This window comes from Mus musculus, chromosome 5 (assembly GCF_000001635.26).
Source record: "Mus musculus strain C57BL/6J chromosome 5, GRCm38.p6 C57BL/6J".
Classification (NCBI taxonomy): domain Eukaryota; kingdom Metazoa; phylum Chordata; class Mammalia; order Rodentia; family Muridae; genus Mus; species Mus musculus.
In genome coordinates, this window is record NC_000071.6 from 87,230,557 (window position 1) to 87,255,241 (window position 24,685).

At 37.5% G+C, this 24,685-nt stretch overlaps 1 protein-coding gene and 1 pseudogene across 1 annotated transcript; both read right to left on the reverse strand.

Annotated features, from left to right (window-relative positions):
- The window catches only part of Gm19418, a 48,806-nt pseudogene extending 38,934 nt beyond the window's left edge, over window positions 1-9,872 (reverse strand).
- A 63-nt stretch (window positions 9,873-9,935) lies between these two features.
- Window positions 9,936-24,232, reverse strand: Ugt2b37 (UDP glucuronosyltransferase 2 family, polypeptide B37). Its single transcript, NM_053215.3, has 6 exons — window positions 23,491-24,232; window positions 21,219-21,367; window positions 20,015-20,146; window positions 12,358-12,445; window positions 11,717-11,936; window positions 9,936-10,483 (listed from the first exon to the last, which is right to left on the reverse strand). The coding sequence occupies exons 1-6, from the start codon at window positions 24,212-24,214 to the stop codon at window positions 10,204-10,206; spliced, it is 1,593 nt and encodes a 530-aa protein (NP_444445.2). The 5' UTR covers window positions 24,215-24,232; the 3' UTR covers window positions 9,936-10,203.
- Window positions 24,233-24,685: the final 453 nt, after the last annotated feature.

Consider the following 24,685-nt stretch of genomic DNA (forward strand, 5'->3'; position numbering starts at 1 on the left):
AAGTGGATGTTTTATGAAGTCAATGGCAGTTGTACAGTACTCAATCCTTTGATCTTTATCCAGGGATGAGCAGTTGGAAAGGCTTCTTTTACTGGCATCTCAAGAACTGCTCAGTATTGGGGAATGCATGCTGCCTCCCTGGACTCTTATGGATATACTAATACCAGTGTAGGGATCACTGGGTTCAATAAAACTTTGGTAAACCAGAATAATTATCCACCTACCCCAGTCTGTGTTTATCCCCCTTTCTTGTTTATTCTTTCAAATGATTCATTTGAAGTCTGTTTCAATGATTATTGTTGGATTTCTCAATGTTGGGATGTAACAAAGGACACCCGTGCCATAGTGGCACGGATCCCACATTGGATCCCTGTTCTGGTGGAAACACCCTCCACCTTATCCCTGTTTAGACTAAAAAGAGATTTTGGCATTTCTGCTGCCATGATCCTAGCAATTTCAGCCAGTGCAGCTGCTGCTACAACTGCAGGGTATGCTATGGCTAATACGGTACAAGCAGGCACAAAATTAAATCAGCTTTCAGTCGATCTGACTGATGCCATCAATGTTCAAACTTCTGCTAGTGCTCAGTTGAAGGGAGGGCTGATGATTTTGAATCAGCGCCTCGATCTGGTTGAAAAACAGATAAGTGTTCTATACCAGTTGGCCCAGTTGGGCTGTGAAAGAAAATTGGGTGCTCTGTCCATTACCAGTGTCCAATATGAAAATTTTACTCATGCAGATAATCTGTCTAGACAGCTCTCCTTGTATCTTGCAGGAAATTGGTCCGAGGGCTTCTATGAGACTCTTGAGGCCCTGAGGGCAGCAGTTTTAAGAATCAACTCAAGGCGAGTGGACCTGTCATTGACAGAGGGCCTCTCCTCCTGGATTTCATCTGCATTTTCTTATTTTAAGGAATGGGTGGGGGTAGTTTTATTTGCTGCTGCCATCTGCTGTGAACTTGTGTTCATGCTCTGGTTGGTTTGTAAGCTCAGAACCCAACAAAACCGTGACAAGGTCGTTATTACTCAGGCACTTGCAGCCATTGAACAAGGGGCTTCCCCTGAAATTTGGCTATCCATGCTTAACACTTAAAGGGCATCTGAGTTCTCTGCTATTGCGTCCCACGGATTTGTGGATCCATTGCACTGGAATGAGAGAGACTCAGCGCTCATTGATCAGCACTTGCACTTCGCTGATTTTTTACTAATTCGTTTTTTGACTGGCCTCTTTTATAGAGTTTTCACTAGGTCATTTGGCAGTTACTGTCACACAGCACTGAGGTATCCAGAGATGGGCAACTTTCCTCATGTACAGACCAACCTAAGACATAGGACCCGGTGGCGATAGGATTACCCTATGACGGGAAAGGCTGTGACATTGGAGGAATGACCTAAGACAGGAGCCACATCAGATGGATATGACGGCAGAGGCCTAGGCCAGCCTCAAATTTTAATAAAATAAAAAGGAAGGGATGTGGAGAGCCGTGCCGTGAGCAATCGCCATTATAAGATGGCGCTGGCTTCCACTGTGCCTAACTAGTAAACAAGCTTTATGCGCAAGTGCAAGAGTGAATTCATGCCCAGTCACTGCCCATCTCGGGGCATAGTAATGAGGTGATGGGCGAGCAACTAATCAGGTGCTGTCAAGCCACATCAGGTGCTGAAACGTCACGCTGAGGGCTATATAAGCAGCACCATTTTCCGGATTCGTGGTCTTCCTTATGTTGAAGCAATAAAAGCTTTGCCATAGAAGGATCCGGTTGTCCGAGTGAATTCTTACCAGCGAGATACTAGCTCAGGCAAGAGTGGGAGACTTCAACACACCACTTTCATCAATGAACAGATCGGGGAAACAGAAACTAAACAGGGATATGCTGAAACTAACAGAAGTTATGAAACAAATGGACTTAACAGATATCTACAAAACATTTTATCCTAAAACAAAAGGATATACCTTCTTCTCAGTGCCTCACAGGACCTTCTCCAAAACTGACCATATAATTGGTCACAAAACAGGCCTCAACAGAAACAAAAATATTGAAATTGTCCCATGCATCCTATCAGACCACCATGGACAAAGACTGGTCTTCAATAACAACATAAATAATGGAAAGCCAACATTCACGTGGAAACTGAACAACATGCTTCTCAATGATACCTTGATCAAGGAAGGAATAAAGAAAGAAATTAAGGACTTTTTAGAGTTTAATGAAAATAAAGCCACAACATACCCAAACCTATGGGACACAACAAAAGCATTTCGGAGAGGGAAGCTCATATCTCTGAGTGCCTCCAAAAAGAAACTAAAGAGAGCACACACTAGGAGCCTGCCAACACATCTAAAAGCTCTAGAAAAAAAGGAAGAAAATTCACCCAAGAGGAGTAGACGGCAGGAAATAATCAAACTCAGGGGCGAAATCAACCAAGTGGAAACAAGAAGAACTATTCAAAGAATCAACCAAATGAGGATCTGGTTCTTTGAGAAAATCAACAAGATAGATAAACCCTTAGCTAGACTCACGAGAGGGCACAGGGATAGCATCGTAATTAACAAAATCAGAAATGAAAAGTGAGACATAAAAACAGATCCTGAAGAAATCCAAAATACCATCAGATCCTTCTACAAAAGGCTATACTCAACAAAACTGGAAAACTTGGATGAAATGGACAAATTTCTAGACAGATACCAAGTATCTAAGTTAAATCAGGATCAAGTTAATGATCTAAACAGTCCCATATCCCCTAAAGAAATAGAAGTAGTCATTATTATTCTCCCAGCCAAAAAAAAATCCCAGGACCAGATGGGTTTTGTGCAGAGTTCTACCAGACCTTCAAAGAAGATCTAATTCCAGTTCTGCACAAAATATTCCACAAAATAGAAGTAGAAGGTACTCTACCCAACTCATTCTATGAAGCCACAATTACTCTGATACCTAAACCACAGAAAGATCCAACAATGATTGAGAACTTTAGACCAATTTCCCTTATGAATATCGATGCAAAAATACTCAATAAAATTCTCGCTGACCCAATCCAAGAACACATTAAAGCAATCATCCATCCTGACCAAGTAGGTTTTATTCCAAGGATGCAGGGATGGTTTAAAATATGGCAATCCATCAATGTAATCCATTATATAAGCAAACTCAAAGACAAAAACCACATGATCACCTCGTTAGATGCAGAAAAAGCATTCGACATGATCCAACACCCATTCATGATAAAAGTCTTGGAAAGGTCAGGAATTCAAGGCCAATACCTAACCATGATAAAAGCAATCTATAGCAAACCAGTAGCCATCATCAAAGTAAATGGTGAGAAGCTGGAAGCAATCCCACTTAAATCAGGGAGTAGACCAGGCTGCCCACTTTCTCCCTACCTATTCAACATTGTACTTGAAGTCCTAGACAGAGCAATTCGACAACAAAAGGATATCAAGGGGATACAAATTGGAAAAGATGAAGTCAAAATATCACTTTTTGCAGATGATATGATAGAATATATAAGTGCCCCTAAAAATTCTACCAGAGAACTCCTAAACCTGATAAACAGCTTTGGTGAAGTAGCTGGATATAAACTTAACTCAAACAAGTCAATGGCCTTTCTCTACACAAAGAATAAACAGGCTGAGAAAGAAATTAGGGAAACAACACCCTTCTCAATAGTCACAAATAATATAAAATATCTCGGCGTGACTCTAACTAAGGAAGTGAAAGATCTGTATGATAAAAACGTCAAGTCTCTGAAGAAAGAAATTAAAGAAGATTTCAGAAGATGGAAAGATCTCCCATGCTCATGGATGGGCAGGATCAACGTTGTAAAAATGGTTATCTTGACAAAAGCAATCTACAGATTCAATGCAATCCCCATTAAAACTGCATGGTATTGGTATACTGACAGACATGTAGACCAATGGAATAGAATTGAAGACCCAGAAATGAACCCACATACCTATGGTCACTTGATTTTTGACAAGGGAGCTAAAATCATCCAGTGGAAGAAAGACATCATTTTCAACAAATGGTGCTGGCACAACTGGTGGTTACTATGTAGAAGAATGTGAACTGATCCATTCCTATCTCCTTGTAGTAAGGTCAAATCTAAGTGGATCAAGGAACGCCACATAAAACCAGAGACACTGAATCTTATAGAGGAGAAAGTGGGGAAAAGCCTCAAAGCAATGGACACAGGGGAAAAATTTCTGAATAGAACAGCAATGGCCTGTGCTGTAAGATCGAGAATTGACAAATGGGACCTCATGAAACTGCAAAGCTTCTGCAAGGCAAAAACACCGTCAATAAGCCACCAACAGATTATGAAAGTATCTTTACCTATCCTAAATCAGATAGGGGATTAATATCCAATATATGTAAAGAACTCAAGAAGGTGGACTCCAGAAAATCAAATAATCCCATTAAAAAATGGGGCTCAGAGCTAAACAAAGAATTCTCACCTGAGGAATACCGAATGGCAGAGAAGCACCTGAAAAAATATTCAGCATCCTTAATCATCAGGGAAATGCAAATCAAAACAACCCTGAGATTCCACCTCACCCCAGTCAGAATGGATAAGATCAAAAATTCAGGTGACAGCAGATGCTGGTAAGGATGTGGAGAAAGAGGAACACTCCTCCATTGTTGGTAGAATTGCAAGCTTGTACAACCACTCTGAAAATCAGTCTGGCGGTTCCTCAGAAAATTGGACATAGTACTACCGGAGGATCCTGCAATACCTTTCCTGGGCATATATCCAGAAAATGTCCCAACCCGTAAGAAGGATACATGCTCCACTATGTTCATAGCAGCCTTACTTATAATAGCAGAAGCTGGAAAGAATCCAGATGCCCCACAACAGAGGAATGGATACAGAAAATGTGTTACATTTACACAATGGGTTACTACTCAGCTATGAAAAAGAATGAATTTATGAAATTCCTAGGTAATGGTTGGGTCTGGAGGGCATCATCCTGAGTGAGGTAACACAATCACAAAAGAACTCAAATGATATGTACTCACCGATAAGTGGATATTAGCCCAGAAACTTAGTATTCCCGAGATATAAGATACAATTTGCAAAACACATGAAACTCAAGAAGAACAAAGACCAAAGTGTGGACACTTTGCCCCTTCTTAGAATTGTAAACAATTACCCATGGAAGGAGTTCAGAGACAAAGTTTGGAGCTGAAACAAAAGTATGGATCATCTAGAGACTGCCATATTCAGGGATCCATCCCATAATTAGCCTCCAAATGATAATACCATTGCATACACTAGCAAGCGTTTGCTGAAAGCACCCTGATATAGCTGTCTCTTGTGAGACTAGGCCAGGGCCTAGCAAACACAGAAGTGGATGCTCACAGTCAGCTATTGGATGGATCACAGGGCCCCCAATGGAGGAGCTAGAGAAAGTATCCAAGGAGCTAAAGAGATCTGCAACCCTGTAGGTGCAATAACATTATGAACTAACCAGTACCCCGGAGCTCTTGACTCTAGCTGAATATGTATCAAAAGATGGCCTAGTCGACCATCACTGGAAAGAGAGGCCCATTGGACATGCAAACTTTATATGCCCCAGTACAGGAAACGCCAGGGCCAAAATGTGGGAATGGGTGGGTAGGGGAGTGTGGCGGGGTATGGGTGACTTTTGGGATAGCATTGGAAATTTAATTGAGGAAAATACGTAATAAAAAATATTAAAAAAAAATAAAGGACAGACATGTATCTTTTTGCCTTACATTACATAGCTGATCTCTCTTTGTTGTGACTCCATAGAGAGAAACACACCAAAAAAACTTATAGTGGTATTCTAGTGTCTTCTAGTCTGGGCTGACATTTGTGGTCTCTTGGGGACTCTAATACATCTGGCTATTCCCTATTATGTGTTAGAGTTTCAAATGAGATATCAGGTGTAATTCTGGTAGGTTGGTGGTTATATCTTTATTGATAGGGAAACCCTGTTTCTGGGGTAAAAAAGACAGGTTTCTTTGTAGTTTATGTGCTTTTGTTTAAAATTCAGCTTTCTTTACCTAAAATATAAACATACAAATAGTATCTGAAAGGGAAGCATATGATGATAGTGTTTGCCCAGTAAACATTTGAAATCTACTAGTAGGTTCACTTTACATTAATCTTATTAGTTACTTTCAGTTCTAAGTGGCAAAATGTTCTATATAAACAAAAGCTAAGTTTTCAAAATTAATGTTAGAACTATTCAATCTTTAAAGATAGATGGTTGTGGTTGCATAGAATTTCCACAGTAGATAATCTACAGTTTTTATCATTCAATTGTTTTTCTTTGTTTGTTTAGTTTTTGTTTTACTTTCAAACATTATACTCTTTTATTGTAGAAAATTTGGAAAAACTAAGAAACCTTATAGAAGAGACTTTAAAACATCACATTGCCAACTAACCATTATTAGCATTTTTATTCCTTTCCTATCCGATTATTATTATTATTATTATTATTATTATTATTATTATTATTTGTCTACCAAAATTTTTTATTAATTAGGTATTTTCTTCATTTACATTTCTAATGCTACCCCATAAGTCCCCCAAACCCTCCCCTCTCACTCCCCCCCCCACTCCCACTTCTTGGCCCTGGCATTCCCGGCTACTGAGGCATGTAAAGATTGCAAGACCAATGGACCTCTCTTTCCACTGACAGCCAACTAGGTCATCTTCTGATACATATACAGCTAGAGTAGAGACACGAGCTCCGGGGGGGGGGGGTGTAACTGGTTAGTTCATATTGTTGTTCCATCTATAGGGTTGCAGACACCTTTAGCTCCTTGGGTACTTTTCTAGCTCCTCCATTGGGGGCACTATGATCTATCCAATAGCTGACTGTGAGCCTCCACTTATGTGTCTGCTAGGCCCCAGCATAGCCTCGCAAGAGACAGTTATATCAGGGTCCTTTGAGCAACATCTTGCTAGTGTGAGCAATGGTGTCAGCATTTGGAGGATGATTATGGGATGGATCCCCGGGTATGGCAGTCTCTAGGTGGTCCATCCTTTCATCTCAACTCCAATCATTGTCCCTGTAACTCCTTCATTCGGTGTTTTGTTCCCAATTCTAGGAAAGAGCAAAGTGTCCACACTTTAGTCTTCATTTTTCTTGAGTGTCATGTGTTTTGCAAATTGTATCTTGTATCTTGGGTATTCTAAGTTTCTGGACTAATATCCACTTATCAGTGAGTACATATCATGTGAGTTCTTTTGTGATTAGGTCACCTCACTCAGGATGATGCCCTCCAGGTCCATCCATTTGGCTAGGAATTTCATAAATTCATTCTTTTTCATAGCTGAGTAGTAACCCATTGTGTAAATGTACCACATTTTCTGTATCCATTCCTCTGTTGAGGGGCATCTGGCTTTTTTCCAGCTTCTGGCTATTATAAATAAGGCTGCTATGAACATAGTGGAGCATGTGTCCTTCCTACCGGTTGGGACATCTTCTGGATATATGCCCAGGAGAGGTATTACAGGATCCTCCTATAGTTCTATGTCCATTTTCTGAGGAACCACCAGACTGATTTCCAGAGTGGTTGTACAAGCTTGCAATTCTACCAACAATGGAGGAGTGTTCCTCTTTCTCCACAACCTTGCCAGCATCTGCTGTCACCTGAATTTTTGATCTTAGCCATTCTGGCTGGTGTGAGGTGGAATCTCAGGGTTGTTTTGATTTGCATCTCCCTGATGATTAAGGACACTGAATATTTTTTTCTGGTGCTTCTCTGCCATTCGGTATTCCTCAGGTGAGAATTCTTTGTCTATTTCTGAGCCCCATTTTTAATGGGGTTATTTGATTTTCTGGAGTCCACCTTCTTAAGTTCTTTATATATATTGGATATTAGTCCCCTATCTGATTTAGGATAGGTAAAGATCCTTTCCCAATCTGTTGGCGGGTTTTTTTTTGTCTTATTGACAGTGTCTTTTGCCTTACAGAAGCTTTGCAATTTTATGAGGTCCTCTTTGTTGATTCTCGGTCTTACAGCACAAGCCATTGCTGTTCTTTTCAGGAATTTTTCCTCTCTGCACATGTCTTCGAGGCTTTTCCCCACTTTCTCTTCTATAAGTTTCACTGTCTCTGGTTTTATGTGGAGTTCTTTGATCCACTTAGATTTGACCTTAGTACAAGGAGATAGGAAGAAATAGACGCAGTAGTTAATAGTCTCCCAACCAAAAAAAGCCCAGAACCAGATGGGTTTAGTGCAGAGTTCTATCAGACATTCAAAGAAGATCTAATTCCAGTTCTTCACAAACTATTCCACAAAATAGAAGCAGAAGGTACCCTACTCAATTCATCCTATGAAGCCACAATTACTCTGATACCTAAACCACAGAAAGACCCAACAAAGATAGAAAACTTCAGACCAATTGCCCTCATGAATATCGATGTAAAAATACTCAATAAAATTCTTGCTAACTGAATACGAGAACACATCAAAACAATCATCCATCCTGACCAAGTAGGTTTCATTCCAGGGATGCTGGGATGGTTTAATATGTGGAAATCCATCAACATAATCCATTATATAAACAAACTCAAAGACAAAAACCACATGATCATCTCCTTAGATGTGCAAAAAGCATTTGACAAAACCCAATACCCATTCATGATAAAAGTTTTGGAAAGATCAGGAATTGAAGGCCCATACCTAAACATGATAAAAGCAATCTACAGCAAACCAGTAGCCAACATCATAGTAAAGGGTGAGAAGCTGGCAGCAATCCCACTAAAATCAGGGACTAAACAAGGCTGTCCACTCTCTTCCTACCTATTCAACATTGTATTGAAGTCCTAGCCAGAGCAATTTGACAACAAAAGCAGATAAAGGGGATACAAATTAGAAAGGAAGAAGTCAAAATATCACTTTTTGCAGATTATATATATATAAATGACCCTAAAAATTCTACCAGAGAACTCCTAAACCTGATAAACAGCTTCAGTGAAGTAGCTGGATATAAAATTAACTCAAACAAGTCAATGGCCTTTTTATATACAAAGGATAAACAGGCTGAGAGAGAAATTAGGGAAACAACACCCTTCTCAATACTCACAAATAATATTAAATACCTTGGCATGACCCTAACTAAGGAAGTGAAAGTTCTGTATGATAAAATCTTCAAGTCTCTGAAGAAAGAAATTAAAGATCTCAGAAGATGGAAAGGTCTCCCATGCTCATGGATTGGCAGGATCAATATAGTAAAAATAGCTATCTTGCCAAAAGCAATCTACAGATTAAATGCAATCCCTGTCAAAATTCCAACTCAATTCTTCAACGAATTAGAAAGGGCAATCTGCAAATTCATCTGGAATTTCAAAAAACCTGGGATAGCAAAAACTCTCCTCAAGGATAAAAGCACCTCTGGTGGAATCACCATGCCTGATCTAAAGCTGTACTACGGAGCAATTATGATAAAAACTGCATGGTACTGGTATAGCGACAGAGAAGTAGACCAATGGAATAGAATTGAAAACTCAGAAATGAACCCACATACCTATGGTCACTTGATCTTTGACAAGGGAGCTAAAACCATCCAGTGGAAAAAAGACAGCATTTTCAACAAATGGTGCTGGCACAACTTGAGGTATCATGTAATAGAATGCGAGTAGATCCATTGCTATCTCCTTATGCTAAGGTCAGTTGTTTTCTTATCTGCACACTCATGTCAAAAACCTTTAAAACAAAGGAAGTTGTAGCATCCTAACTGTAACAAGCGGTCCCTGAGTTACATCATTGTAGACTTGAAATGTTTCCTGGGCAAACAAAATCATCATATGTTTCCCTCCCCAGATACTATTTCTATGCTTATAATTTTAGGAAGAAGCCACACACCTGTCTCCAGAGACCTGTCTTTTTCAAGCATCTCTTGACAATCTGCTGGAAACTCTGAACACTGGGATCTCAGAAATTACACTGAAATATTCTATGAGTTTTAAGGCTTTATCAAGTACATCTTTATTTTTTTTATATTTTTCTACAATACAATTTTTTTTACATTAAATAGTTTGAAACTAAAAATAGATGGGATTTTTGAAAATGCATCAGTATTCACAGATTTATATGTCTTCTTACAAGGTAGAATTTATAAAGAAGATGTGCCTTGATTAAAAAAGAATCAAATCAGTGTTTAGAAGGTGGCTCATAAATTAGAATGAGGCTGAAAGTTCATTCATGTGGTGCATTGACAATGAACTCTACTCATTCTTCATTTTCTTTTTTTTCGTTACAAAGAATCGGTAAATGAACAAGAGGCACTTTACAGTAAGAACTACAGTGGCTGCCACACAAGCGAGTAGGAATCCAATCACATCCAGAGAGTGGTACTGGTACCAGGTAAGGTTATGTCCAAGTGGCCTCAAGTGCTTAGCATTTTTGTGGCGCATGACAAACTCAACCCAGAATACAGCCCTGTCCAGGGGTTTCATAGGCTGGTCATGGTGAATGGTTGACAACCACATAGCATTCTTTTTATAGCTATAAGAGAGAAAATGACCATCAATTAATGGAATGAATGCACTAAAACTCTTGTTCTAGCCGGGCCTGGTGGCGCACGTCTTTAATCCCAGCACTCGGGAGGCAGAAGCAGGCGGATTTCTGAGTTCAAGGCCAGCCTGGTCTACAAAGTGAGTTCCAGGACAGCCAGGGCTACACAGAGAAACCCTGTCTCGAAAAAAAAAAAAAAAAAAAACGCCTGTTCTTATCCATTGAGCTGCCCTATGACCTGATTTTTTCATATCATTGCTGATCTTCATTTTCTTCACATCTGAACTTAGAAAAGTGGTCCAAATTTTACAGAGAACTATGCAGGTGCATTTGATTTTATTGCTGAAAATATTATAAATAAACATATTTATGAAAAGAATGAGTTAGAGAGCTAAGTCACCAGCCCAAAATGTCAGATTACTGTAGCACAACAGGTAGGATTTACAGTGGTGGTAACTTATCCTCCTACTCTTTACAAATCACAATAGCAAAATTGTGTATTTTTTTTATTAAAACATCCTCATTTATTAGTATGCTATGACAGTCAATTACAATTTAGGATTCAACTTATCTGATAGAGGGATAGGAAGACTAGATACTCCTTTGAGATGGGGAAGAGGTTAATACAAAAAAGGCATGAAGAATGTGAACGTAGATGGCAGAATTTCAGTGATGTAATAAGGGAAATGGGAAGAGGGGAAAGGCAAGGGGAAGAAGAAGAGGAGGGAAAAGGAGAAAATAACAAGAAGAATTCTGAAAAATAATTATACTCTTAACTATTTATGCCTTTCTTCCAATTCTATGCAAAAACATACATATATAGCTTTAATGAACTTTTCTCATCTGAACTGACATTCCTCTTTCCAATAGACAAGGACTTTCTACTAAAAAGTCCCACACCAGATATGAAAGCCTTCTTTTGAAGTGTTGGACAGGACTATCAAGATCATTCTTGGCAAAGCAGTGTGGAGGATGAAGCGAAAGTGTTACATATTTAGGACCATAGTAAAGAAATATAAAGCATAAGAAGGAATTAGAAAACAAAAAGTAAGAGAGAGAATAATATGTGTAGTGAATTATACCCTAATATATTTCTGTTCCTATAGTTACCATTGCCTTCAGGATAATTCTTGTTTGTTTGGCTTTCAGTAAGAAGACACTAAATATATGATTGTGAGAATAAATGAATAATTAATGAACCACATTTTAAAAGGTTATACTCACAAAGGATTTTCTATGACTTCCTCCAGTGCATTGAGCACATCTGACCTTGACATTGTTCTGATATTCAATGTAACAGCTGCTCCTTTGGCCACCATATGGGCAATGTTATCATGCTGTTCTCCAAACAAAGGAATGCCAATCATAGGGATTCCATGATAGATTGCCTCATAGACACTGTTGGCCCCACCATGAGTTATAAAGGCTTTGGTTTTTGGATGACCTAGAATAAGATGAATTCAGGATAACAGTATTTAGCAGTTTTAGATATGAAAAGAGATATGTATATTATGAGGAACTGAAGAGATTTTCTTCATGAAGATTGTTATACTCATAACCTCACTGAAATATTTCTCTGTCTCAGAGCTAGAAGAATCTAAATTTTCAGGGAACTATTTTGCAGATTTGCACATGACTAGAGACTTGAAATATGAAATACTCATTTCCAGTCAAACACATGAAATCCATAGTAGATGTGAAAAAAAAAAAGAGTGGTAAGAAAAGACCAAATCCATGTCATAACTTGTTATCCTAAATAAATAATCCATGAAGTAAGTATAATATAAGTGTTTTGAAGTCAAAAGGGATAGGTATAGGAATCAGAGACTCAGTCATGATATTGATTTTGTTTTCCAGAGTCTTACCAAGGAGGTCATTCTGGGGGAGCCACTTGTACACTCTTGTATTGTGTCCTAAAGTTGCTGGGGTTTTGCCATCAAATTTCCAAAGAACCTGTTAAATGTTAGACAATCTTTATTGGTGGAGGCAAATTTTACATTACAAGGACTGAGCAGGATATATATAGGATTATAAATGTAGACACACACACACACACACACACACACATATATATATATATGTTGTGAATTTGAAAGAGACCAAGGGGGCATGCTTATGCAAGTGTTTGGAGGGAGGACTGGAAACAAAGAAATGATGTAATTATAATTTCCAAAAGAGAACTTATTTTATAATGTATCTTTTTTTAGTGTAGAGAAAACAGATCTGAACATCTCCCATAGGATAGATGAGGAAGTCAGAAGAAGTGAGCAATGAGAGCTCTTAAAAGACTGAGCAAAAACTGTACCAGCAGTTTCTGTGTTTATATTTTTGCCCTCAGACATGTTGAACACAATCATCACTTTCCACAAAGAGATATGTAGGTAAATGAGTCAGTAAGTGATACATGGAAACATTAATACATTGCCATGGCAACATAATTCAACTGCAAGGAATATTGGCAAATTACTATTCACTTATTTTATATAAATTATTTTGAAACCTCTAATATACCAGTTTTAATATTGTAATAAAATACATTTTAAATAGTTTAGAGTTTTTGTTTATTCATTTGTGCTATGTTATTTACAGTAAATTTCAGTTTTTCTTGTCTTTGATTGTGTATTCTTCATTGTTTGCCATCCAGAATTATCTCTGCCCAGGAGTACTTGGAAAAAATGGCCAATGTGTGGGCCAATAGAAATATGAAATCATCTGACCCTTCTGGAAGAACCTTTGCATATTGTAGTGTTGCAACAGTTCAGGAATGGAGTCATGTGAGTAAAATCTTAGTCCACTGAGAATACTCCAAGAAAACAGGTCAAGGGTCTTGTTACTCTTGTTTCTTCAAAACACAAGCCTTCTCTTGGTATGTGTCTATGTCATTTTCCCATTTATACCAGATAGGAGTTGAATCTATATGTTATTACCTTGATTTGTCCTTGTGATTGTATACAGCTTGAAATCGTGTGACCTTTACTCATGTGACATTTCTTAAGCCTCAGAGTAAGCATTGTTTGATGCTGTGAATAAAGTTGGCTATTTCATGAGATTTTTAGTCTGCCTCACTTATCAGCTCCATTCTCTCAAGTCTCCATGTCTCTGGAGTTGTGACAAGTGACAATGAAGGGGGACTTAAATTTGACTTTGCAATAGAACATTGGAGACGCTCACAGAGAGAGGTGAATGAGAAAAAGCAGGTAGAATACAGAGAAAGCTATACCTTATGTGAGCTTGTGCATCCAGTCAGGGCTATACAGAGAAACCCTGTGTCGAAAAACCAAAAAAAAAAAAAAAAAGAAGAAGAAGAAGAAAGAAAGAAAGAAAGAAAGAAAGAAAGAAAGAAAGAAAGAAAGAAAGAAAGAAAGAAAGAAAGAAAAGGAGAGGAGCACATGTATCAAAGTCACAACTATTAGGTTGCTTGAGATTATAATGCCTAGTTAACAGAAGATGATACTTTAGATGAAGAAGTAAGGGACTGCATCTAAATGAATATGGAAAAAGCACATAAACATTGAAAAAATATTCCCTTTCAATCAGTGGTCATGTGGGCATTGAGTTAGACTGTTAACAAAAAACTTTACAAAGATAAGGAGGTTAATAATCACCAGGAAGTAATTCCCAAGGCCTTGCATGAACATCAACAGAATGAAGATACCTTAAAATTGGTTTAAAAGAAAAAAAGATGAAAAGAAGATTTCCCAGTGAAGGCAAAATGGAAAGGGAAATCAGCACCACTGACAAGTATGCAGGTGATAATCTTGAGTTCTTCCCCTGTTTTATGAGGATTTAAGAGAGCCTACAAAAAAGCTAATATTACAACCAAGGCAAGCTAGGCCAGTGCAAGGAAAAGAAATTCATTCATCAATTCCTTACTGGCCTTATTAGTTGTGCTCTGTGTTTCCTGTAAAGTTTCAATAAAATCAAAATGTACATTAGGAATTAAACATGTACATCATGAAATATTTTAAGAAGGCCTGTGCTTCCTATAGACCTACTACTTTATATAGTTATGAATATCTTTTTGGTTGGAGCAATAATGCACTAAGTTTGCCACATGATTTCATGTAATTGCTAAAATTGTTCATAGCCCTTTCCGATTATTGGAAAATGTGGCTTGAAAATAAAGTCCATAAAAAGTTGGGCATCTAGAGACACAAGCTCCTCTGGTACTGGTTATTTCATATTGTTGTTCCACCTATAGGGTTGCAGACCCCTTTAGCTCCTTGGGTACTATCTCTAGCTCCTCCACTGTGGGCCCTGTGTTCCATCCAATAGCTGACTGTGAGCATCCATTTCTGTGTTTGCTAGGCCCCGGCATTGTCTCATAAGAGACAGCTATATCAGGGTCCTTTCAGCAAAATCTTGCTAGTGTATGCAATGGTGTCAGTGTTTGGCGGCTGATTATGGGTTGGATACTCAGGTGAGCTTGTGTCTCTAGCTGCAGAAGTATCAGAAGATGGCCTAGTTGGCCAACATTGGGAGGAGAGGCCCCTTGGTTTTGCAAACATTATATGCCTCAGTACAGGGGAACACCAGGGCCAAGAAGTAGAAGTGGGTGGGTAGGGGAGTGGGGAGAGGAGGGAAAGGGGAACTTTTGGGATAGCATTTGAAATGTAAATGAAGAAAATACCTAATTAAAAAACAGAAATGCTGACAGGGAATTGTATCAGCAGATTATCAGTTGCATGATATACATCCTGCAGTTCTTCCACATTAGAAATGCTGTTATGGCTTCCTGCATGAATACTGATATGGAATCAGACTTAGGGTCTAGTAATATGCAAAATATATGTTTTCTCTGAGCCTTATGCTGATTTCAGAGGGAGACTCAGAGATGCTATTGAAAAACATGTAAAGGGGGAGCAAATTCAAGACTTCTTAAAAATAGTTAGTTACTTTTGATAATGACAATGAAGAATGCTGAGAATTAAGCCTCAAAGAGAGGTAAAAAATGTTATGGTCTTTCTGAAGTTATGTAGAAATGTAGGGGCATACAAATCTAGAGCAAAATTATCTGTTTTAGGAATGTTTGCTCTACAAAAAAAAATGATGTTGGTTAAGTGGTCACTTTAAGAAGCAAAGTAAATTGTCCTTGTCACAGTTCAATGCTCAGAATGCAGCTGGAGCAACAGGTACCTCCATGTGTACTTTTTGGTTTGAGGTTTAGTCCCTGGAAGCTCTGGGTGGTCTGGTTGGTTGATATTATGGTTCTTCCTATGGGATTTCAAACCTCTTCAGCTTCTTCATTCCTTCTGCTATCTTCTCCCTTCAGGTCCCTGTTCTCATTCCAATGGTTGCCTGCAAGTATCCACATCTGTTTTGGTTAGGCTCTATCAGAGTCTCTTAGGAGAAAGGTATATCAGACACCTGTCAGCAAGCACTTCTTGGCATCAGCAATAGTATCTGGATCTGTTGCCTGCATATTGGATGGATCCCCACATGGGGCAGTCCTGGATGACCTTTCCTTCAGTCTGCTCCACTCTTAGTGTTGATTGTTTTTAAATTGTCCTTTTTATGGGTGCTAACAGGTGTTCTAGTTACTAGCTGCCCCTGATATTACTCAGTGTCTGATCTTTGTAAATTTTCAGATATAATAATTGTTGTAGAAAGTATCTTCACAAAAGATTAATAATAACATTATGTTTTCTGAATTTATAAATTGCAATTTTGTCTAATCTTGATAGAGCTCATAGTTCACTACTCTACCAATGTTTACTTACTTTTACAATATGCTGTTAAGGTGGTCACTATTCAATAAGTATAAAAGAAACATCAGTTACAAAATCAATTAATCTGATAAAAGTTCCTCTTATTTTTAAATCCATTAATTATTTATTGTTTTCCTTTATTAGTGTGCTTAAACTTACAGTCTTATTTGTACTACTGAGTCCTCCCTCATGAAGCACATTTTCTACATGATGTGACTATATAGGCAATAAAAATAATGTATAAATTTACCTATGGCTTTTAAATACCAATTAGTAGGTATGGTGATCAGATCACAATTTCCCTTGTATAACTTGCATCAGTGACTACTGTAATAATCCGGATTCCTTTCATAGATAAACTACTGTTTATCCATGGGAGGGCAGGCCCTTGATCCTGTGGAGGTTTGCTGTCCCAGAACAGAGGGATGCTAGATGAGTAGGTACTGAGAGGAAAGATGTGGGATGAGGGGGATGGGGGTCAGGGCTTGTGGATAGTTAACTGGGAACTGGGATATCAATTGAGATGTAAATGAGTGGAATGAGTAATAAAAAAAAAAAACAAGGGGGAGGAGGGATGGTCTAGTCCTTTTCAGAGGAAAAAACAGGGAAGAGAAATAACATATGAAATGTATATGAATAAAATAGCTAATAAAAATAAATAAAAACACTCAACAAATTTCAAAAATATTAGGGAATATTAATTGCCTACATACTATTTTGAAAATGCCTAATTTCGGACTAACCCATCTATATAAATTCTGAAAGGAGAAATGGCATTGGATAACCCTTGATTTTATATTGAGAGTCAAAAGTATTACAGCTATTTGAATCCAAACTAAAAGAGGCATTTGTTTATATTGTGGACCCTTTGCTGCCTTTACACTTACTTTCTCCACTAAGTTGTCTCGTATACATACTAAAGCACAAGAAAATAGACCTCTCGAACGGATCCCTTTGCACCATAAGGGCCATAAAATACTACTTTTCTTTCTCTTCTTGCTCAATTAATGAATCAGGGGAAGATTTAATGTCAACAATTACATGGTTATATTCCTTGATGTATTATCTTACACCTAACAAATATCAGTTTTAAAGAGAGTTGCAGAACTCTATGGAGTTTTCAAGTTTCAAACACAGATTGTTATAGTAGAATAGGAAAGTTCTACTTTCATCTTCACATCCTACCATGCTCCCATTACTCCAGGATCTATAACAACTTGTTCAAACCATCATTCATCCTGTGTTTATTACTCACACTTGTGCACACTCTAACCTCCCTGTTTCTATTGCAGAACAAAATAAGCAAGCTAATGCATCGAGCAGTCCTATTTTTGCTTTCCTGCAAAATGAACATCACCACCTATACAATAATGCTGCTGGGGTTCATGTACAGTACCACATCCCACTTAGATAAGTGAGACAGATTGTACAAGAATGTCCTACTTATTCTCCTGTATAATATCATATTCATACAGCTACAGTTAACACATGAGGTAAAAGTCATTAGATAATTATGGACAGTATATGTAATTTACTATGTTATTCTGCCTTGGATACTGAACAAGCATGTGTGCATTGATATACATTCTAATTTTGGGGGGTTCTACTTCTATACTCAGGGAATGCTTCTGCAATGTAGTCTTCTTATTCAAACTTTTGATAGTATGGGAGTGCCTACTTCAATAAAACCTGGCATTATGCCCGTCTATAGGAGAAAAAAAATAAAACTTTTTCAAATGATGGAATAAAAGTCATATTGGAAGCTTCTTTATAATCATCATGGTCAGTGCATAATTTAAAGAACACATGGAATGTTAGAAATAAAAAATAAATTAAAAATCCCAAAACTAGTGGCATATCCTTGCACTTTCCTCATTTACTCTTATTTTTAAATTTACCTGAAGGTGATACATGTTCAGGAACTCAAAACTATTTCTATACAGAACATTCTGAAATGCCTTTAGACAGGCCTATGTGGTTTCAACAATTTGAACCTTGGAAACCCTGCTGGCTCAAGAAATATTGAACAGAATATGCAGATGTTTCCAATAAAACACTGGTTTCCTCTCAGACTCCTCTAGCCCTGAGCCATGAATGAGAGATGTGGGTGGTAAGAAGATTGTGGCAGACATCATGAAGACAGCAAGCTTCAAGATAAAAGGTAAAGGGGATTTATTGACTATAGCATCAGAATTCAAGTCGGTCTACTTTGGGCCAATTAAAGACCCTATGCACCAAGGGAGAAGTTAACTGATGCCATTTGTCACCTGAGAATCTCTTTCTGGTGACTGCATCTGTTTTCACCTGTGATCCTTTGCATACTCAAGCATCCAAAGACAAGTAAATTTGAACACATATTAAATCAAAATGACTCTGGATACTCTGTGTTCAAAAAAAAATTAAAAAGGAGGAGATATGAGAAAGGAGTCCATGATAGCGACAATTTTTGAGTGCTTGTGAAAATACTCCAAGAAAACTGGACAAGGGTATTTGACCTCAGTTTCTTCAAAGAGATTACTTTTGGAGTGTGATTTGGCCCCCTTCTCAGATCTAGCAGATAGGAGCAGGCCTACCTCACGTTAATCACTTCTACTTGCTATTGTTATCCAGGAATGTTTGAACTCTCCTTTGTGTTTCTCATTAGAAATGCAGGTTTTTGTTATATATAGCTCATCTTTATGACTGGATGCAGCCAGAACTCCTGTGTTATGTATTCTTATGACCTTTCTTAACCCTCAGACTGTAAGGATTTGATTCTCTGTATAAAGTTGGCTATTGCATATGTCTTTAATTTCCCACATCATCTGGAGTGGTGACAGGGTAGGATTTAAACACAGATATTACATCTGCTGTACCAACTTCACCCAAGTAGACACATGTCCTTTGTAAAGCAATTGCTTTGGACCACTGATGCAGAACATGTCAGCATCATCTGCACACTGGACTTATTCCTCATCTCCAAATTATCACTATGACCACACAGTTAGATTGACATCTTTTTTCATTTCTGTAAGAATTTCATATAATGTTCTTTTTTCTTATTATTTCTTATTCCAAACCCCAATCTTCCATAAACAACCCCTTCCCTATACACCCTACTTCTGGCCTTAAAAATTATCTACCTTCCTTCCTCAGATGTCTGAGGCAGGATGATTCCTGGCTGTTGAAGCCACTAGCCTGAGCTGCAGTGTGAGATTGTGTCAAGTCACAGGCTCAGGAAAGTAGCTCCACAAGGGTTTGTGTTACATATTCCTATAAATTGCCATGGTATTGTGTACGCCCCCATGTATTAATTTGACATGTGCAGTGTTAACTGTGTATTTTTAATCATCAATACCAAAAATAAAACAAAAAAACAAAACATAAGAAGCCAGTTGTCCTTTCCAAATATTCTTGCATGTGTGGTTTTCCACTAGAGAATGCTTGGCTTAGATTTGGTCTGCTTTTTGATTGCACAAGCTTTATACATGTTTTTGATTCACATGAATCTAAAATCCATGCAACTATTATCTTTTCATGTGAAATCAAGAAGAATTTGCTGTGTCTACACACCCTTGACAGTAATGTCATCATAATTCGAGGACTTCAGAATGTACCCACAGAGATCACAACATTGATATCCAAGGCACCTGCAGTCAAAAATACCTTCTGTAATATTGTAGCATATCTTTTGTGTTTCTGTTTATAATTTGGCTAAGCTAAATTAGAGCTTACCTAAACGTTTAGGTTTCACATAGTCAATTCTAGAATCAGACCTTCCAAGGACTTTTATGGATGCAGTATACATTCTCCCACCATGGGCACTTTACCTCACCTTTTGTGGAATCTGGGCAAGGGCCCATGCAATTGCGTTGACTTTTTCTTCTGTGATGTTACTAACCATTGACCCAAGAGAAAAGACCACTACACCATGGTCTCCAGAGCTCTGGACATATTCTTCCATATCCTGTGAATAAAGAACTTGTTTTATCACACAATAGCAATTGTAGAGAAGTCACTCATGAAAATTTTACAAAACAAAACAAAACAAAACAAAACAAAACAAAACAAAACAAAACAAAACAAAAACCTAGGGGAAAAAATTGAAGTAGTACGAGTTTTTAGAATAGTGGTGTTAAAAGAAACAGAAGCCAGAGCTGGCACAGCCCACCACAGGCAACAGTATGAAGTGCACTCACATATGTGCAACAAACCTTCTCAACATTTTCCTCTGGCAAAATGAAAGCTAAGAAATGCAAGTATAGTGAGTGCAATATTTGTAAAATTGTAGCTCCATTATATCTTTCATCCTGCAGAATTTATAAAGTTTGCTTGCTGTTTAATTTGCTACTATGATGGCTAGTTTAATATTATTAGCTAGTGTTTACTGAAATAATATCAATCTTGTGGTACGTACATATGTGATAAGTTAATGCATTCTTCCTCCTATGATAAATAAAATGTTTTGGTTCTTAATAAAATAATCATAACCACGTGGTAAATATATACTGTGTGACAATTTTCTGATATTGTGTATAAATGAGAGTATTTTCTTAATGTCTCCATATTCCCCACCTTTGTTTTAGCCAATAAAGGTCATGATAAAATCAGAAGTTCTACTCTATTAACTTTAAGATATTATTTTTGAGACTGTCTCTCATTGAACATTAATCTCACCATTCTATCAGGTTAGTATCCTCAGTATTAACCTGTTTCTTCAGCTCATGCATGCTATGCTAGAACACTAAACTTTTTATGTGGGCACTGGCACTCAAACTCACATCCTCATGGTTGCTTGGTAAACACTTTACCCAATGGTGAGTCACTCTAGTACTGTCACTGCATGACTGAACTCACTGATATGAATATTTTTCATATCTGCCATATACTTTCCTCAGTTTGTAGAGCTTCTGCTTACCAGGAATCTTAATTTCACTTCCCACATATCTCTATCATTGGGAGAAAAATGTAAGGAAAGATGTAGAATCATTTTACCAGAAATGATATGAAATGAAAAAGAGATAAAAAAATATATTTACCTTAGGCAAAGGTTTAGCAGGTTTGCAGTGGAGTCCTCCAACATAGTCAACATTTGGTAAGGTCGGGTGAGGAAACTCCAAATCCCAGTTGGATCTAATGAGCCACATTTCTGCTTGGCCCATTGTCTCAGCTAAGGTGGTGGGCCTTCCTAGATGGAGAAGATGAGCAAATTAGACAGAGAAAAGTTGACAGAACTGTCTGCTGAGTATAAAATATATTTCCTTAAAAACGTTGGAAGAATTGGTATTTGATATAGAACATGTACATTTAAAATGTAATATTGTATTGATAACTGATTTGTTGATCATATAGTTACCTGTTAATTTGTGTTTACTTTTAAAAGTTTTTTGTTTGTTCTTTTTTTTTTTTTTTTTGGTTTTGGTTTTGGTTTCTTGAAACGGTTCCTCTGTATAACCCTAGCTGTCCTGGAACTCACTCTGTAAACCAGGCTGGCCTTGAAGTCAGAAATCTGCCTTTCCCTGCCTCTCAAGTGCTGGGATTAAAGGCATGTGCCACCACTGCCTGGCTTTGTGTTTATTTTTAAAGCATTACGTAAGACTTATTTCATCTTTCCTCTGTAATTTAAAACCGTAATTAATTACAGAAACAACTCACTAAGTATATATTAAGAAGCTCGCATTTTTTTCCTCTCCAAATCTTCAAAAAAACAAAACCAAACTATGTAAATATAAACACACATTCCATGACCAAAACTGTCAAATGCTGTGTATCCTGGTCAGAATCCTCAGGGTCATGATAGTTTATAGCTAGTTTTTATTCCTTTCAGGGAGATGTAAGATTTATAAATGACTGAATTTAGCCAGGAGTGGTGGTGCACGCCTTTAATCCCAGCACTCGTGAGGCAGAGGTGGGCAGATTTCTGAGTTTGAGACCAACATGGTCTACAAAGTGAGTTTCAGGACAACTGGGACTATACAGAGAAACCCTGTCTCGAAAAACCAAGAAAGAAAGAAAGAAAGAAAGAAAGAAAGAAAGAAAGAAAGAAAGAAAGAAAGAAAGAAAGAAAGAAAGAAAGGAAGGAAGGAAGGAAGGAAGGAAGGAAGGAAGGAAGGAAGAAAGAGGTTAATAATTCTAGTATTATTTCATATTGAGTTATTTAATAATACTTACACTATAAAGCAATCTCAATACATCCAGAATTATGAGAATAGGAAATTGTGGCTAGTCTTATCTGTGGTACATTTTTAAGAGAAAAAAAAAAAAAGTGAATTCAGAAAATATAGCATGTGGGTCCGGGTCCCTGTAGAATTTAGGCATTTGCAATTGAATTTAGGAAAGGACCCAATAAGGAAATGTGGGGACTGGTAGAAATATCTGTTCCACTTTTTTTTTGGGGGGGGGGGTTCGAGACAGGGTTTCTCTGTGTTTCCCTGGCTATCCTGGAACTCACTCTGTAGACTAGGCTGGCCTCTAATTCAGAAATTCGCCTGCCTCTGCCTCCAAGAGATTAAAGGCGTGGGCCACCGCGCCTGGCTCTGTTCCACTTTTAAACTTCAGAAATAATGTAATAGTTTTCAAGATGTGGGGGATTTTATAGTTATATACAAAGAAAATATTTTATGTTTTATCTTTTCATTTATAGGTATGTGTGTCTTCATGAGTATATGTTAAGTTTATGCCAGTGCCTGTGGATATGATAAAGGACAGCAGTTCTCTTGAAGGTGAAGTTACAGGCAATTTTGAGCCATTGTATATGAGTGGTCCCAGGAAAAGAGCTCTGGCACAGAGCTCTGTACAGAAACAATCTTAAATCTTTGGCCATGTTTTCTGACCCTACATTTTCATTTTAAATAAATACACTGGCCTAGGCAAGAGGAAATAACTTATTCAATGTGTGTATGTATATATATATATATATATATGTATATATATATATATATATATATAACAAAATATGCCATTCTTGAATCTCCATTAATCAAGATTAATTGGTAACTGCTTAGTGACTTATTAAAATAGAAGAAAACATTTCAGTATATGGGTAAAGAATCATTTAGGGACCATCTAATTTCATCTCTATGTAATTGTATAGCTAACCGAAATGTCTTCTATCAGTACTGATACCGATACCTTCTCCTATTTGATCAAATATATGAGCATTTACAAGAGCTTGTGACTTTGATAGTTTATATCATTATACATTTGATCACTTATAAAGGACTCTTACACTTTCTATTTCATGGACATAAAGATTTACACACTTGTGAAACTTAGGTATTCAAGCAACTTAGAAAAAAAAATGTAACTTACCCAAATATTCAGTGTAAAATGAATCCCATTTCTTATCATTAGGCATCTGGAACCAAAAGTCAAAATAAAGCATGCATATCATATTTTTTACTCTCTCTATGAATGTCATTTGTCCACCTAATCCTGACAGAATAACAGGCACATAAGAGGGAGGTAGTAGAAATCTTCCACTGGATTTTTCAATTCTGTAACCTGCAGTGAAGCGAAGACTGTACAGAAAAGGTATGTGGAGCAATTCAGCGATTAGCTCCCCACCAAAAGCAACAGGATCTGACAAAAGGACATCAAACTTTGATTCCTGTAGCTTTGTCATGAGCTGTCTGTTTGAAACGACATCTTTACAAAGACTTAGATAATAACCAGATAATTCATCAAACATATTTTGCATTAAAGGAGAATATGACAAACATGTATCTCTTGACAACTCATAAGTCCACACATTCAAAAGCTGTATGAAAAAATTTTCCAGATCATCTTTAGTGACAGATGTAGGAAAAGTTTCAAACTTAAGGCCAGGTGATTTTTTGGGATCAAGAACATAGTAAGCTGAAGGTCTCAGAACAGTGACTTCATGGCCCCTCTGTACCAGTTCATCCAGTATTATTTTTATGTTCATCCAATGACTGAATTCCATCGGCCACACCAACACTTTCCCACATTTCACAGATCTGAAGCAGCAACTTATCTGCAGCAGCAACAGAGCAGAAATCCACTTTCCAGGCATCCTGAAAATCAAAATCCTTCTCTTCACAGTTCATTTGCTTCTGTCACTGCTTGACCTTTTATCCAAGAAGCTTCAGCCCAGAGGTTAAACTATAACTTGCATTTCCCAGAGCTGATAATTAAAAGACCAGAACTAAGGTTTTGGGAAAAGAATCGAAGAATGATTTCAATTATTCCCTGTTTACATGAGAGTGAGTCACGTCTCTTATGATGGCATGTTTTCAAATAGCCAAGAAATAATGATGTCATGTTCAATTATTAATGGGATATTAGAATATTCTAAGATGTCTCACAAAACTAGTGACATCATAATATGGCTGATCTCTGAATTCTCCTCTATATGGCCTTGAAAGCTTATTAATTTACATAGTTGAATGTCATGATGACTCTTCCCTTTCCTTTAATGTGACCAATTATTCTGACTAAATCATGGACTGTTCTAATAATCAATCCAATATTAGAAATAACAGAC